This window comes from Dromiciops gliroides, chromosome 1 (genome assembly GCF_019393635.1).
Source record: "Dromiciops gliroides isolate mDroGli1 chromosome 1, mDroGli1.pri, whole genome shotgun sequence".
NCBI classification, from domain to species: Eukaryota; Metazoa; Chordata; class Mammalia; order Microbiotheria; family Microbiotheriidae; genus Dromiciops; species Dromiciops gliroides.
This window is the reverse complement of record NC_057861.1, coordinates 400,630,474-400,646,851: the sequence shown is the minus strand read 5'-3', so window position 1 is coordinate 400,646,851 and position 16,378 is coordinate 400,630,474. Positions and strand designations below refer to the sequence as shown.

At 38.4% G+C, this 16,378-nt stretch overlaps 1 protein-coding gene across 3 annotated transcripts in view; it reads right to left on the bottom strand.

Moving 5' to 3' along the window:
- Positions 1-16,378, bottom strand: part of PLPP1 (phospholipid phosphatase 1) — a 121,552-nt gene that overhangs the window by 70,940 nt on the left and 34,234 nt on the right. Inside the window, exon 2 of one of the 3 annotated variants that reach the window (XM_043976884.1) lies at positions 9,617-9,771. The exons of the other annotated variants lie outside the window; for them this stretch is intronic. Coding sequence (XP_043832819.1) covers positions 9,617-9,771 — 155 coding nt within the window. The remainder of the gene's footprint in view (positions 1-9,616; positions 9,772-16,378) is intronic. 3 annotated transcript variants of the gene reach the window in all.

The following is a 16,378-nucleotide window of genomic DNA, read 5'->3' as shown; positions in this document are numbered from 1 at the left end:
GCACAACAGAACTCATTTCCCTGCCCCTCCCCTCTTCCTAAATTCCCTATCATGGTAGGGCACCAACCTTCCACTAAGTCATCTAGCTTCATGGTGTCATCTTCCACTCCTTAACTACTCTCTCCACCACGTCCAATTTGTTGCTAAGGCCTGTCAATTTCACCTTCTCTGTATCTCTCACCTTGTTTTTCATCGCGCTCCATATCCAGAATTAAGGCATTTTCATTGGCTTCCTCCTCCCCCAGTGGAACACTCTACCTCCTGCATGTCTTCCCCATTTAATTGTAAGATTCATGACAGCATGGACAGTTTTCTACCTTCCTTTAAGCACCTAGTAGGAGCTTAATACATTTAAGAACTGAAATCAATATATAATCTTTATATATAATATAATATAATTTCTATATAAGCTCTTATAACCACATTAGGTATTGTTTATAAGTAGCCACAAATCCCACTATGAGTTATACCTTAGGGAAGTCAATCAAGATAAAGGATGAAGAAGTTGGAGAGGACAAAGACACATAATGGCTTCTAATATTTTTACTGACAACCTTTAAATATTATTTATGTTACCCGTATTTTTCCAAAACTGAGTCTGAAACTGAAAGATCCATGGTGTCAGTGACACGGGAAAAGCTACTTTTTATAAATACGGATCCATGGCTTGGGACAAAAAGAATTCAGTAATAATGATCCAGAAAATAAACATAATTACATAAGCCCTCAGAAGATTAACATTAAGCATGTAAGGAAAGAAAACAAATTTGCAGACAATCTAGGATTCCAAATTCAAAGCTTGAAATGAACATGATAAAAGGTTTAAGAAAGTACAGAAGAGATACATGTATGGGGAAAAAAATTACTGAATACTTTGGGAAGTTGTAGCCTTTGTTCAAGCTAGAATACCCAAAGGTGAGTACTATACAGGGACCGAACCATTCCCAGAATGATGAGTCTTTGAGAGCATCCATTTTGCATTCTGCTGTCACGTGTAATAGAAAGCTAAGAAAACAAGTTTCATACCTTTTGTTCTCATTATCTAGAAAGCAACAATTAGGCATATATGTAAAAGGTTAGTAGCTGAGCTGATCAGACCCAGCAATCATTCAACTACTTTGGCCCCACCACCCCAGACCATCTGAGGGTCCTTTGGTATTTTTTTTTTTTAAAACAGGAAAGGATCCCAGTCCTTTTTGCCTGCCCAAGATCACAAAGTATAAAACAACTAGCTAGGAAGTACCAAAGGTATAATAAGAACCCCAGGTCTTCCAATGCTCTTAACACTACTCCCCCAACTCCCCCAACCTCTAACAGGAAGCAAGTTCAGAGCCAAAAAGTAAGACTTTTACCACCACCACCATGACATATGCACCTAAGACCATCCATCCCCTTATTTACCAGGTGTGCAAAGCTCCAAAACAAGTACTGGAAATACAGATAGAACACATATTTACAGTGATGGAAGTGGCAGTCACTAAGGCTAAAATTACAATAATAGGCAAAGCTGGTCTCTGGCACCTCGCTATTGATACCTCTTCCTCCTCTCTAGTCTCCTTATCTTCATGATACCCAGTCATCCATGAACTCTACAGTCCTCTTAAAGTATGCTGTGTTCCAAAATTATCTCCTCTACAAACAAAAGTCCCAACAAGGATATTATCTAGGAAAGCAATCTGATCAAAAGTAATTGACAGGAAGATTCCAATAACTCAGTCTATCAAACATATATATATAAGGAGCTTCTACACTCTGCCCTAATAACATTCCCCTATCCCTAAAGATAAAGGGTCGGTCATTTGAGAGATTGTTGACATCGACCTAAACAATATTTGTGCTTTGTGCTGACTTGTCTTTGTTGAGGAACAGATAAGAAATCAAAAGGCAAATTTCTATCCCCAAAACAATAATCAAAACATGTCTTCTAATACAGAATCTTGCCCTTAATCAGCTTCTTTCTCAAGTCAGTGAAAAATATACCATAGATATGTTCCTTTCAAACCCACAGCTCTTCACTTCCTCAGTTTCTGTACCTTCAAACAAAGGTTTGAATATAATGCCATTTAATGTATTTGCAGGGAGAATTTTAGAAGAAAAAAAATAGCAACAAGAGTGAGACACAGGGGCAGACGATAGAAAAGGGCAGGCCTGAGGGATTTTGCTACAATAGAACATTAAGTGATTTTTTTCCTATAAATTGGCAAGTGAGAGAAGCTATTTGTGGCTCCAAGGGACAGCTGAGGAGCTTCACATGCTGCCCCTCCCAGTAGGCTATTTTGACCTCACACACTCCCAATTACTGAATAAGGTAGTAGTCAAAACTCACTGGACAGTAGAAGACTTTGAGGTGCCTGCCTGACATGGGGCTTAGGATAAATCAGAAGTTTCTACTGTGAGAAGCAAAACCAAATATGACCAGATAACAGGACAGACAAATCAAGGAATCAAGGGACGATTAAAATTTGGATTGACCAACTAGATACCAAAACAGACATACCTAAGAAGAGGAGATAAAATTCTATAGCAGGAAAGTCAATTAGGCATGGCTACTATCTGACCAAAAAAATCAGAGGTAACCCCAAGGGTCAGGACCATCATTTCAAAACAATCCCCCTTGACTCTCAGGAATATGACAAGCATCCAAGCTTTCCCCACCCCAGCCCAAAAGGGAACTTTCCAGTTTTCAAGTGGACACCCCATCTATCCTCTATAAAAGCTTTTGCCTTCCCTCTGTTCCAGGAGGAGAATGTTTTTAAGCCCTCCTCCCCTAGGGGTGAAGTCTTTGACTTCCCATTTGGTCACTTTCCTACTGCCAAATAAAAGACCACTTTAATTCTAATTGGACTGTGTGTGAGACTGTAATTATTGAGGAATACCTAAGGACTACCACCTCTCCCATGTCTCTGCCTCACTTAATCCCTGTTTGGTTTTGTTCTGTTATGGGGGGAGGGGGAGCTCAGGAGTTTGAATTTCTAGTTTTATACCACTTACAAAAATGGTTTAGTCAGCCCTGGAGCAGTTCTAAGATGGTATCTTTATGAACACTTTTTAAAAGTGAATTTCATAAGGGGGGGGGGCGGTAAATATTTTTTTCCCCATTCTCATTTCAAGTTCCTTGTTAAAATGCAGCTTAACACCAAAACAAGCACAATATTTTAAAACAGAAAAGTTTTTAAAACTTCTAAAGGCCCAGTCCTAAGTCTTAGAAATCTTTTCCATTAAAAATTACTTGTAAATTAATCCTTAAATTTTCTCATCTAGGCAACCAGGAAAACTTAATTATTATTTTTTTAAATTGATAGTAATCAGGGCAACTAGATGGCACAGGGGTTAAAGCACTGGCCCTGGATTCAGGAGGACCTGAATTCAAATCAGGCCTCAGACACTTGACACTTACTAGCTGTGTGACCCTGGGCAAGTCACTTAACCCCCATTGCCTACAAAAAAAAGAATTGATAGTAATGTTCCTTTATAGGAACACCAGTGTCCAGGGACACCCACATAAAAATTTTGCTAATCATAGAACTGAATAATGACTTGTCCTATGAGAATCAAGTTACCCTTTTTTCTACTTATAAATGGCTACAATAAACATGACTCACCAAAAGAAAATAACATTTTTTAAAAAGCATTTACATTTGGGGGCAGCTAGGTGGCACAGTGGATAAGCACCGGCCCTGGAGGACCTGAGTTCAAATCTGACCTCAGAAACAACACTTACTAGCTGTGTGACCCTGGGCAAGTCACTTAACCCTCACTGCCCTGCAAAACAAAATATATTAAAAAAATATATATGTTTTAACAAATAATTTGAAACTTTAAAAAGACAATTTTTCTGATTTTGATTAAGCCCTCTCACCCCCTCCCCCATAATTCTGCCTCTTTTTCTCTGGGAAGACAAAATGACAATCAAAATAAATATAAGATTGAGCAATTATATGCTTGCTCCACTTAGTCAAGTAATACCATTCCATGGAGTTAATTATGCTGATATTTACTTGCCCAAGTAAATACTCATTTTGTAGCAATTTTCAGTGATTTTATAAAAAAAGACAAATCAAAACATGTTTTTTGTAGCAAACAACCTTCAAGAAGAGCAACACTGGGGGAAAGATCACCCAGGTTCTTCAATACATACAAGCCTCCTCTGCTCATTTTCAAAATACCACTAGAAGAGGAAAGATACCCTCCCCCACCTCATTTTCACTTTTGTCAATTGACAATATAAAATACTTAAAGTCAAACTAGGGGGCAGCTACTGCCCTGAATTCAGGAGGAACTGAGTTCAAATTTGGCCTCAGACACTTGACACCTGGCTAGCTGTGTAACCCTGGGCAAGTCACTTAGCCCTAATAACCCTGCCCCGGCCAAAAAAAAGTCAAAATAGGGGCACAGTGACCAAATTGACCATTTGTCCACAACAAAGAAAGAATGTCACAGAACCAAAGTATTCAGGAAACTGTCTCAAAAGTTCTGTGAGAGTAGGTATTTTTTTTGCAGAGAAAATGCTAACATGCCAATCTTATTAGGCTCCCCAAAATCTTATTCATATTGTCACTGCAGGATCCAGTTAGTTACTGGATGAAAGACAATATGGTATAATAGGAAAACAGTATTGGTCTTGGGAGTCAGAAGGAATCCCAACAGTGACACTAGCGTGACCAAAGAAAGATAACATATCCTTTTAGCTTGTTTTCTCGGATATAATATGGGAACACTAACTACTTAAAATACTGAAGTTGTATGAGGAAAGAATTTTACAAACAACAAAGTACTAATAAATGTGAAATGCCCTTTTTTTTCCTGTCCGAATGCATGCCTGATATACTTTTATTCAAAGAGCACCCAAAAAAGTAATACTTCAAACCCTGCAGTATTATCAAGGTAAAGCTATAGAAGAAATGGCAAATAAAGGCCACTAATTTACTGAGGCAGAATTTAGCAAATGAGACAACCAAGTCATCTTATTTCTGGCAAGGCACGCCCCATTTGCCATAGGGTGTAACTAGTTAACCTCATCAGAGGCATTCTATAACATGCCCTAATACTAATAACTTGTTTAACACTAAAGACTCTTTTTAAGCAGTTAATTTCATGAGCAGATGTTTTCCCAATGAGTCAGTTGAAAAAAACCATAGCAAAAAGGAAAACCACAGCAGAATTTGGTGAAAACAGCTCATGTGAAACTGTTACAAGTTTGATTATCAGCAATATATTTCTTCACTGCAGGACTTTTCCTTCCATGAAAATCTGCTTTTAAATGTCAAAAATATTTAAACCATCACAATTCAGTTCTAATATAAGATATATATATATATATATATAATATAAGATATATATATTGTTAATTATAACAAATCAATCTTGAAAATTTAATTTCAAAAGGTACTCTACTCTAACACTTGCTTTTATGACACCTATATAGGGTAAAGATACTTTCTGACAAGAATTAATGTTTGATCACTGTGCTATTTCTACCAATGGAAAAGAGAAGAAAATAGCTTTATCCATTTTAAGATAAAGATCAAATCTTTAAATATTCTTTTAAGTCAATAAAAAAACAATTTTTTAAAAAGTCAAGCTAAATTTTTATAGTAGTGAATTTCAAAATTTATTGTACTTCATGAAGTAAGATATATAAAATTGGTCTCTATTCCAATTCTCTCATTTTAAAGAGGGAACTGAAGCCCAGATAGCATTTGCTTGAGGTTAAACAAAAATATTAAGTGACACAGTTGGGATTCAAACTCAGGTCCTGTGTCTCCTCCAATGTTCTTTCTACTATAGATGGGCTTTCATTCTATTTTTCTTTTTCTTTTTTTTTAGTGAGGCAATTGGGGCTAAGTGACTTGCCCAGGGTCACACAGCTAGTAAGTGTTAAGAGGCCAGATTTGAACTCAGGTACTCCTGACTCCAGGGCTGGTGCTCTATCCACTGCGCCACCTAGCTGCCCCTTTCATTCTATTTCAAATTTTTCTTTTTCACATGATGGGGAGAGTGAGAGGGAGTAAAACCAATGAAAAGCAGGGCTGGGGGGAGCTACAAAAAGTCATTTTCTATCATCACATTCTTAACTACTTCCTATTACAACCATTAGTTTAGAGAGGTGTTCCTCTCTAGTATAGGAAGAAGAAACTGATAGATGACACTTATAAAACAATATGCAGAATACTTCTGTTAATATCTGTTAAAAAAACAAAAACTTTACACACCCACTTTCCTTCTTCCTTGGTATGCTTAACAAATTTTTCATATTAGTTTGTAAGTGGTGTATTTTTAATGCCTATATGGTATTCACTCATGACTGACCTTTTTCTAAAGAAAGATTGATTACACAAAAATTGTGAAAGAACAGGACAGAATTAGGCCTAAGTACCTAAGTATGCATAAAGGTATTAATGTAGCAAGAAATCAATAATGATGTATTTTTGTAAGCATTATCATACTCCAAATGTATTCACAATTATTTCTAGGTAGACCAATGTCTAAATGATAGCTTCTATACAATTTCCAGCTCCAGGGCTCACAATTTTTTCTCTTAGCATTTTTTTTTTTTGGTGAGGCAATTGGGGTTCAGTGACTTGCCCGTGGTCACACAGCTAGTAAGTGTTAAGTGTCTGAGGTCAAATCTGAACTCAGGTCCTCCTGACTCCAGGGCCGGTGCTCTATCCACTGCTTATTTCTAAAATATAGAGAGAACTGAATCAAATTTATAAGAATGCAAGTCATTGGTGGAAAAGAATTGAAAATGTAGGGAATGCCCATCAATTGGGGAATGCCTGAACAAGTTGTTGTATATGAATGTAATATACTATTGTGCTGTAAGAAATGATGAACAGGCAGATTTCAAAAAAACCTGGAAGGACTTACATGAACTGATGCTGAGTAAGATGAGCAGAACCAGGAGAACATTGTACACTGTATGATGATCAACTGTGATAGATTTAACTCTTCTCAGCAATACAATGGTACAAGGTTTTTCCCTTTTGTTCTTATTCTCCTTTCACAACATGACTAATGAGGAAATATGTTTAATGTGATTGTACATACATAACCTATATCAGATTGCTTGCCATCTTGGGGAAGGAGGAGGTAAGGAAGAGAGAAAAAAGTAGAACTCAAAATCTTATAAAAATGAATATTGAAAACCATCTTTACATGTAACTAGAAAAAAATAGAATACTATTAAGTGTACAAAAAATTTTTTAAGTTGGGCTGAAGAAGTCACTGCTAATACTGACTTTTTTTTTCATTAAAAAATCCACAAAGAGGAACTTCTGGAGCAGAGCCAAGATGGCGGAGGAAAGGCAGCGAGTTCTCGAACTCATGAACTTAACCATGTATCAAAGGTTTTCATTTTGTCATTTTATATTTAGCATAGGAAGGAGGTGAAAAATAAATTCAGAGACCTTGCTTTGGAAGATAAAAAAAGGGGAAAGAACTGATATCTTAACTGATGATAAAATACGTGTATATATGCATATATAATAACTATAAAAGTTAAAATTAAACCAGTTGATATTTATCCAATGTCTATCAAGTTTACAAGGCAAATATGGAGGATATAAAGATGAATATGATGCCATGACCACCCCCAGGAAACTAAGTTTGTCTCTATCTTTTACCATATTTATACTTTCCACCTTGGCCTTAAGATATTTTTGTTGGGGCACCTAGGTGGTGCAGTGGATAGAGTACTGGCCCTGGAGTCAGGAGTACCTGAGTTCAAATTCAGCCTCAGACACTTAACACTTACTAGCTGTGTGACCCTGGGCAAGTCACTTAACCCCAACTGCCTCACTAAAATTTAAAAAAAGATATTTTTGTTATTAAAATACTACATGCAACCCTGGGCAAGTCACTTAATCTCAACTGCCTCACCAAAAAAAAAAAAAAAAAGAGCCATATCACAGAGATAAATCTTATGAGGTTAAACTAAAAAATATCAAATGGAGATACCTTCAAATAACAGTCTGTAGATAATATAATCATGAAATCTTAGACAATTTAAATATGTAACAGACTGGGGACTATTTCAGGGAACATATCAATTTCTGAGGGATCTTATTTAGAAAGATGAGAGAGAAAGAGAGAAACAAGAATGAGAACACACACTGAAACAAATTGGAACTACACCATTAAAGCAGGCAGGTATTTACTTTCAGTTCTTATACTAAAAGCATAATTAATGTCTATATTAGGCCTCTCGTACACTGGACAAGAGTCACACAGAATGGGCTGGCATAGATGACCCTGCATGATCCAATCAATGAGATCATAGATTCATTTGAATGTAATACTGAGCCACTGCAATACAAAGAAAGAGTAAAATGGCAAGAGGAAGTCAATGGTAAGAAAAGGTCAGTGAACACCTAGACCCTGACACTGAGGCCCCTCATGAGCCAGGCAGGGAACTGACCAGACATGTGTCATGGGATGAGGGGGGATGTGAAGTAAGAAGACGTGAGCTTGAATCCTAGCTGTAAACTAGGACAAGTAATGTAAACTTGACAAGTTACTTCACCTGCAAAATGAGACAGTTGGACTCTAATCTCAGTCTCAGCTCTAAATCTTGGAACAGGCAACAACAAAAGGGAGAGAGGACAATGCCTCTTTGTTCAACCTCCAATGAGTAAGTGCAGAAGATGGTGGTGCATCCTTCATTAAAAGGAGGACAAGTTCCAGTACTTAACATGATTAAAGGTTCAAACCATTCTGCAAAACTAGACATGTGAGACCTTCCGGACAGTGAGTCTATTTACATTCTCTTTACTGAAAAGGCTGGGGTGTTAGGTGCATTCTTAAATAAAAAGCACTTTCTTCTCAATCCCAGACAACCTTAAAGGTTTTTAGGGCAGGTGTCAAGACGTAAACAGAAGCAGATAGGCTTAGAAAACCACATATTGGGGTAGCTAGGTGGCACAGTGGATAGAGCACCAGCCCTGGAGTCAGGAGGACCTGACTTCAAATCCAGCCTCAGACGCTTGACACTTACTAGCTGTGTGACCCTGGGCAAGTCACTTAACCCCAACTGCCTCACCAAAAAAAAACCCCAAAAAACAACCAAAAAAAAAAAGAAAACCACATATTATCTATTTTCTATTGCATTTTTATTTGTTTTGCTAAATACTTTCCAGTGATATTTTAATCTGGTTTGAGCACAACGCTGGTTGGGGGGGGGGGCAGGAAGTTTGTATGTTTTTTTAATATAACTGTTTCAAAAATAATTCTAGTCTCTTGGCTCTACCACTAACTAGATGTGTTATCTTAGGTAAATCTCTTATTCATAAGACCTCCATTCCCTTATCTTTAAAAGAAGGACTTTGGATGAGATAATCTTGAAGGTACCTTTCTAGCTCTAACATTCTATAAATCCTATAAATGGGCTCTCTGCTGACAGATTAAATTGTGCATTTAGAACTTCCTCTTCTGCAGAGGAATGAATGTGCAGGTGTTTTAAAAGCAGGTATTCTCCTCAATCAATTGCTCGACTACAGCAAACTTGGTCAAAGTCAAAACTACAGACTTAGACCCCCATCCCAATTCCATACCTCCACCACCACCACAACAACAACAACAACATCACCCCCACCACTACCTATAGTTAGTTACTTACAGAAGAAATAGGCAGAGTGAACCCCACTGCGTAGAGAAGCGGGGATGGGACGGTACTGTCATGGTACGGATACTTGATGGTGTTGTCACTACAGAAAAAGCCTCTCTGATATGGCTTTATTTTGGCCAAGTTTAGAACAATCAAGGGCAAGGCAGCTGTGGGGGAAGGGAAAAAAAAACACACATGGTTAAATTCAATTCTCTTCATAAGGCACACTTCATCAGGAAGAGATAAATATTTACTTGAATGAAACCTCAAGCCCTTTGCCCTTTTCTAAAAAAGGTTTACCAGCCCACAACACCCAAGGGCAGCATTCTTGGGCCAGCAATTTGCTTATCATCTTTGTCCTCCCAACCTCACAGGAAAAAAAAAACTCTTAAATTCTCCACATATTTAAGAACTAGTCATAAAGGGCAGCTAGGTAGCGCAGTAAATAAGGCACTGGCCCTGAATTCAGGAGTACCTGAGTTCAAATCCGGCCTCAGACACTTTATGTGTAGTAGCTATGTGACCCTGGGCAAGTCACTTAGCCACCCCCCATTGACCCACAAAAAAAAGAAAAAAAGAACTAATCCTAAAGTAAGCCCACCGCAGGAGAAAGTTGAATTGGTACATCAAGAAGTTAAACCAAAAAAAAGCAGAGGCGCGCACGCGGGGGGTGGGGGTGGGGGGTGCAGGGCGGCGGGCAGCTAGGTGGCACAGTGGATAAAGCACCAGCCCTGAATTCAGGAGGACCTGAGCTCAAATTCAGCCTCAGGCACTTGACACTTACTAGCTATGTGACCCTGGACAAGTCACTTAACCCTTACTGCCCCGTGCAAAAACACACACACACACACACACACACACACACACAAACTTGTCATGTCATGGAAACCTTCCGTATTTTGAGACCTCAGGCCTAGAATAAACTACCCTCCCACCAACCTCACCCCTTCCCTTTCTTCTTTCTGCTCTCCTGTGCTCACCCCAAGCATATCTACAAGATATGCTTACAGGAAGCCCTTCCTGATCCCCCAGCTGATAGCACTCTTTCCCTCATATCACCCCTAAAGTCACCATATTTACTTCCATAATTCCACCCAAGAGAAAGTAATAAGCTCCTTGAGAGGAGCTGTCTCCCCAACAGCTAACAAAGTACCTGGCACCCACTGAGTGCCTAAATATGTTCTGAAGGAAAAAATGTTGGGTGAGGAGGGGAAGGAGCATCAAAAGAGCAAAACTCTCTTCATGTTACTTTGCTATGATTCAAGAAAACTGTAACGATTGGAATGACGCCACCTGCTGGAGACCTACTGTAGAAGAGTTCCTCCCATGAAGCGAAGGTCTTTGAGGGCAAGACCAGGAGTCTTTTCTTTGGCGTCAGGAAGTGACACGGGCTAGTAGGAGGAGGAAGGAAGAGACTGGCGATCAGTCTCGTGCTCTTTCCTCTGGACTCTGGTGGAGAGCGGAGCTAGAAATGTGCTCTCCCTTTAATAGATAGGAATCTAGGCCTTTCTCTCTCTTTACCAAATTCTTATTCTCCTTAATAAATGCTTAAAAGTCTAACTCTTGCTAAAGCTTATAATTTATTGGCGACCACTCATTAGATATTTTAGACCGACTAGCTAGAATTTTAGCCCTTAACCAAAATCATGAATATCTTTAAATGAATGGTATTTTTAAAACACACAATCTGAGAATCTTGGGGAAAATGAAATGAGCAGAACCAGGAGAACAATGGATACATGGACAACATTATAAATTAAAAACTTCAAAAGAACTCTGATCAAAGCAATGATGAACCAACCATGTCTCCAGAGCCTAGGATGATACATTTTCCACCATATAATAGAAAGGTGATGGGTACAAGGCAGAGAGATATGGATTTTTACAAGGCTACTGTGTGTACCAAATTTTGCTAGACATTGTATATTTATTACAAGGGGTTCCCCCCTTTGTTTCCCTGTTAATGGGGGTAAGAAGGAGAAATAACGATGCAAAAAAAGGGGGTACCATAACACTTCTATGGTAGAAAATAGCAAACAGGATAGTTTTCAAAGCATTCTTCTGTGCATGTAGAAATGCCTTACGTGTTTAAGTTCAGAATAAAAAAATTAAGAAAAAGAAACCAGATATCATAAGCAAATTAGAATATGGAATATGTCAGACCTATGGATAAGGGAAGAATTTATGACCAAACAAGAGACAGAGAGCATTATAAAATGTAAAATGGATAATTGATTATATAAAGTTAAATGGTTTTAACACAAAATTAATGCAACCAAAATTATAAAGAAAACAAAACTGGGTGGGGTGAATTTTGCAACAAGTATCTTTGATAAAGGCCTCATTTATTGAATATATAGAGAACTGAGTCTAATTTGTAAAAATACAGGTCATTCCCCAATTGATAAAAGATCAAAGGATAGGAACAGGCAGTTTTCAGACAAAGAAATCAAAGCTCTCTATAGACATATGAAAAAATGCTCTAAATCACTATTAGAGAAATGCCAATTAAAACAAGTCTGAAGTATCACCTCAAACCTATCATATTGACTAATGTGACAAAGGAAAATGATGCATGTTGGATGGGATATGGAAAAACTAGGACAATGATGCAAAAAAAGAAAAGAAAAAAAGATACTGAAGCAACTTGTTTTCCAAAGTTAATTAATATACCTTTTGGATTAACCCATGTAAAAATCATCTATTAGCAAAAAAAAAAAAATTTCAATTCAAATATTAAGATCCCACCACCTTTTAGGCAACTGGTAACACAGTAGGTAGTACTGGGCCGAGAGTCAAGAAAATCTGAATTCAAATTCAGCCTCAAATACTTAATTGATGTGCAACTCTGGGCAAGTTATTTCACCTCTACATCATTTTCCTCAGCTGTAAAATTGGGATAATTATAGCACCTACCTCCCAGGTATGCTATGAGGATAAAAATGAGGTATTTTGACTTCTGGATCACATGAGCAACAAGATAAAGGATTGGACATTTCTCCCAATTCCCACAACGTCTCAAACCTCTTCAAAACAGAAATAAGCCAAAAAAGCAATTTCAGCTGTCTCCATGATCTAGGACACCCAAAAACCACAGGTTTAAAAAAATAAGTACTGATGTTCACTCAGTACCCCTTCCCTACCTCCCACACTATCAAGGCCACACTAGCAGACCCAAGGACCCCACACAGGCTTACATCAAAACCAATCTCCACTCTCCTTTCCAGTGCCACTGCAGTACAGCCTTGACAACCAGCCTGGCCACAGCCCCCTAGAAGCAAAAGCCTGCCAGGAGCTGCAACCCAAAAGCACCAGTGCTGCAAAGCTCTGAACTGCTAATTCCAGGGAAGTGGGAGGATGAAGGGGAGCAGGGTGGGTAGAGGGGTGTGTAGCACTCCACCAAGCCTGAAGGAAAGAGCACGGCATCCAGCAGGAGCCAGTTCTGACCACTCAAAAGTCATTTGGGGCATTGGGGCATCAACCTAGGTGTATAAATCATGAACTGCCCATTGTGTGAGGAGGCTGGGACACTTTTGAGATTCAGCCCCCAGTGAAACTACAATCAGAGGTGAGGAAGTCCAGAAGTGAATGATGAGTAAAGTAAGGGGGGAAATAACTGAAAGTACCAAAGATGTCAGGAAGAAAACTCAGTGACCCTTGAACATAAACAGATAAATCAACAGGGAAAATAGTAACAGAAGGAACTATGGCCCCCAGATCTAGTAAACAAGGTCAAACATCTGAGAATAAATACTGCAAAATAAAGGAAAATGACCCAACACAAGGATCTTTTGTTAATAAAATAATGAAGTTAATAAAAGAGAACTACACAGAACTTCTGAACAGAGAAAATGAAATTCTAATTGATAAGAATTCATAGATTGCCTCCAAAAATTTGGAAACAAGTTCTATGGGACATCAGAGGATTGGACAGTAATAGCAGCAGGGTGACCACAGAGAGACTTCTTTCTAAATGTACACAAAGAGATATGGATGAATACAGAAATCTGGTAGAGGTGACAGTGAGGGGGGAGATGGGGTATTATGGATAGAGTGATGCACTGAATTTAAATCAAGAGGGTCAATGAGGGGAAGATGAGCTCTGTAGTCTAAGAAAAATCTACAGGGTAGTTGGTGATGGGGGTGGGGGAGAGCCCTAACTTTGGAAGTAGGAGGGAGTCCCACTGATGAATGCCCCTATGAGTTAAGGGAGATGATCAGAGTTGGAACCCTGGGAACAACTGGCACCTGAAGCACAGAAACAGGAAGAATTCCAGGCAAATGTAGGGAAAAAAAGGGTCAACAGGAGATAGCATAGATCAGTGTTGGGAGGCATAATCAGGGACAGAGCAGGAGAGGGGAACTAGCATGGGGCAGTGTCCTGACACCTGCAATAACTAGCATTGTTTTTGTTTGTTTGTTTGGGGTTTTTTGTAGCATTGGTTTTTAAATGAAATGGAAAAGGGGAATCTCTGGGGAAAGGCCTACAAGTCAGTAGCAGAAAGGGAAGAGGGGGAAGCCTAGAATGAATACCTTGGAAGCTATGGTTGCAGGAAGAATACAGAGAAAAGAAAGACCAGATAAAAATAGGAGTCAGGAAATGAGTGTCTAGAGTAAGCAGAAAGAAAAGATATAATGAAGAGTGAGAAATCTTTTTTGGAAAGGGGGACAAAAAAATGAAACTTAAAATCTAGGGAACAGGACCAGCTTAGGGGTAGGAAAAGGAGAGGAAATATCCAATGAGAAGAGGGGATCAGAGGTGAAGGGAAGCGGGTCAGTAAGGACAGGGCCACCTTAAAAAAGACTAAAGTAACTGAAGGAACATAACTGTGTTTATAGCAGAAGAGGGAACTTGAAACTGAAAAATTCTGCACAGAAAACATTAATGCATCTAGGAGGGGGGGATATCTATGTATCAAATTTCTATGATAAGAGTTTGGTACCCAAGATATATAAATTTTCATATATGACTCCAAGCCATTCCCTCAATAGATAAATGGTCAAATGATATACATGAATAAACAATTCTCAAAAGAAAAACTGCCAAGTATTCATAATTACATTTTGTAAATGCTCCAAATCACTCATAAAGAGAAATGCAGGGGCAGCTAGGTGGCGAAGTAGATAGAGCACCGGCCCTGGATTCAGGAGTACCTGAGTTCAAATCTGACCTCAGACACTTAACACTAGCTGTGTGATCCTGGGCAAGTCACTTATGCAAACCAAAATTGGCAAAAATGACAAGAAATGGAAATAGTCAATGCTGGAATGGTTGTATAAAGAAAGAAAGGAACACTAATACATTCCTGGTAGAGCAGTGAAATTGTACAACCATTTTTGGAAAGCCCTTTGGAAGTATGCAAAAAGAGTAGCTATACTCCAAAGAAACCATCAATTAGAAAAAAGTCCCCATACACTCCAAAATTTTTATAATAGCACTGTTTGCAACAGCTAAAAATTAGAAACAAAGTAGGTGCTTATCAACTGTGAAATAACTAAACAAATTATGGTACATGAATATAATGGAATATTACTGTGCTATAAGAAATGATGAGTGTGAATGACATAGAAGCACGGAAGAATCTGTATAAAATGATGCAAAGTAAATAGAGCCAAGAAAACAATATACACAGTAATAAGAATATAAATAAGTGGGGGAGGGGGGAAATAACACCAAAAATATCAAAGTAAATGTAACAAAAATATAAAGATTAAGTGGGACTTAAATGAAAAGATATAAAAAGATACCCCTTCACAGAGTTGGGAGGTCCACAGGTGTTACATGTTTTGGGGCTTTTTCAACATATTAATCAGTTGTGCTAACTTTTCCCTCTTCAAAAAAATACTATTTGTCATGAGATGGCTCATGGCAGGGGTGGAGGTGGGGAATACATCATTTACTATGGCAATAAGAAACACTATTCAGAAATATTTGTATTTTAAAGGAGCTAGACAACATTTAGGCATATTGTTATCTGGGATACATATGCTTTTGCTGTTTGTTATTTTGCAAAACCCAGTCTAGAATATGCAATAATATTTCAACTCAGCTCCAAAAGAAATTTATTGGGACAACTTTTTTTTTTTGGTGAGGCAATTATGGTTAAGTGACTTGCCCAGGGTCACACAGCTAGTAAGTGTTATGTGTCTGAGGCCAGATTTGAATTCGGGTCCTCCTGAATCCAGGGTCAGTGCTCTATCCACTGCACCACCTAGATGCCCCAACAGGGTACATTCTTTTGTTAATTTATTTTGGGGGGGGGGCAGAGCAATGAGGGTTAGCTGCCCCAATAGGATACATTCTTAATAGACACTTACAGGGAAGGACTAAGTTCAGAAATGACTGGTAAAAATCATATAAAACAGAAAGAGGCCAACACAGGCTAGCATAGTCAATGAAAACTTCTAGGAAGAAGCAAGAACTAAGCTGGAACATAAAGGATAAATAGAGTAGGATTCAGGAGAACCTGAGTTCAAATCTGACCTCAGACACTTGACACTTAGCTGTGTGACTCTGGGCAAGTCACTTAATCCTCATTGCCCTGACCAAAAAAAAAAAAAAAAAAAAAAGATGAGCAGAACAGAGACTACCATGTCTGAGTGACAGCATGAGCTAGGACACAGGAAGTATCAGCATATAGCATGTTCCACAAACAAAAAGGAGGCTCCCATCTAAAGCCACACTTTTAAATTAATATATAGTAGAAGCAAGAAATAGTTATATGGGTAATTCAAGGTTAGGACCAGATTTTAAGTCTTTACTGTGATGTTTAA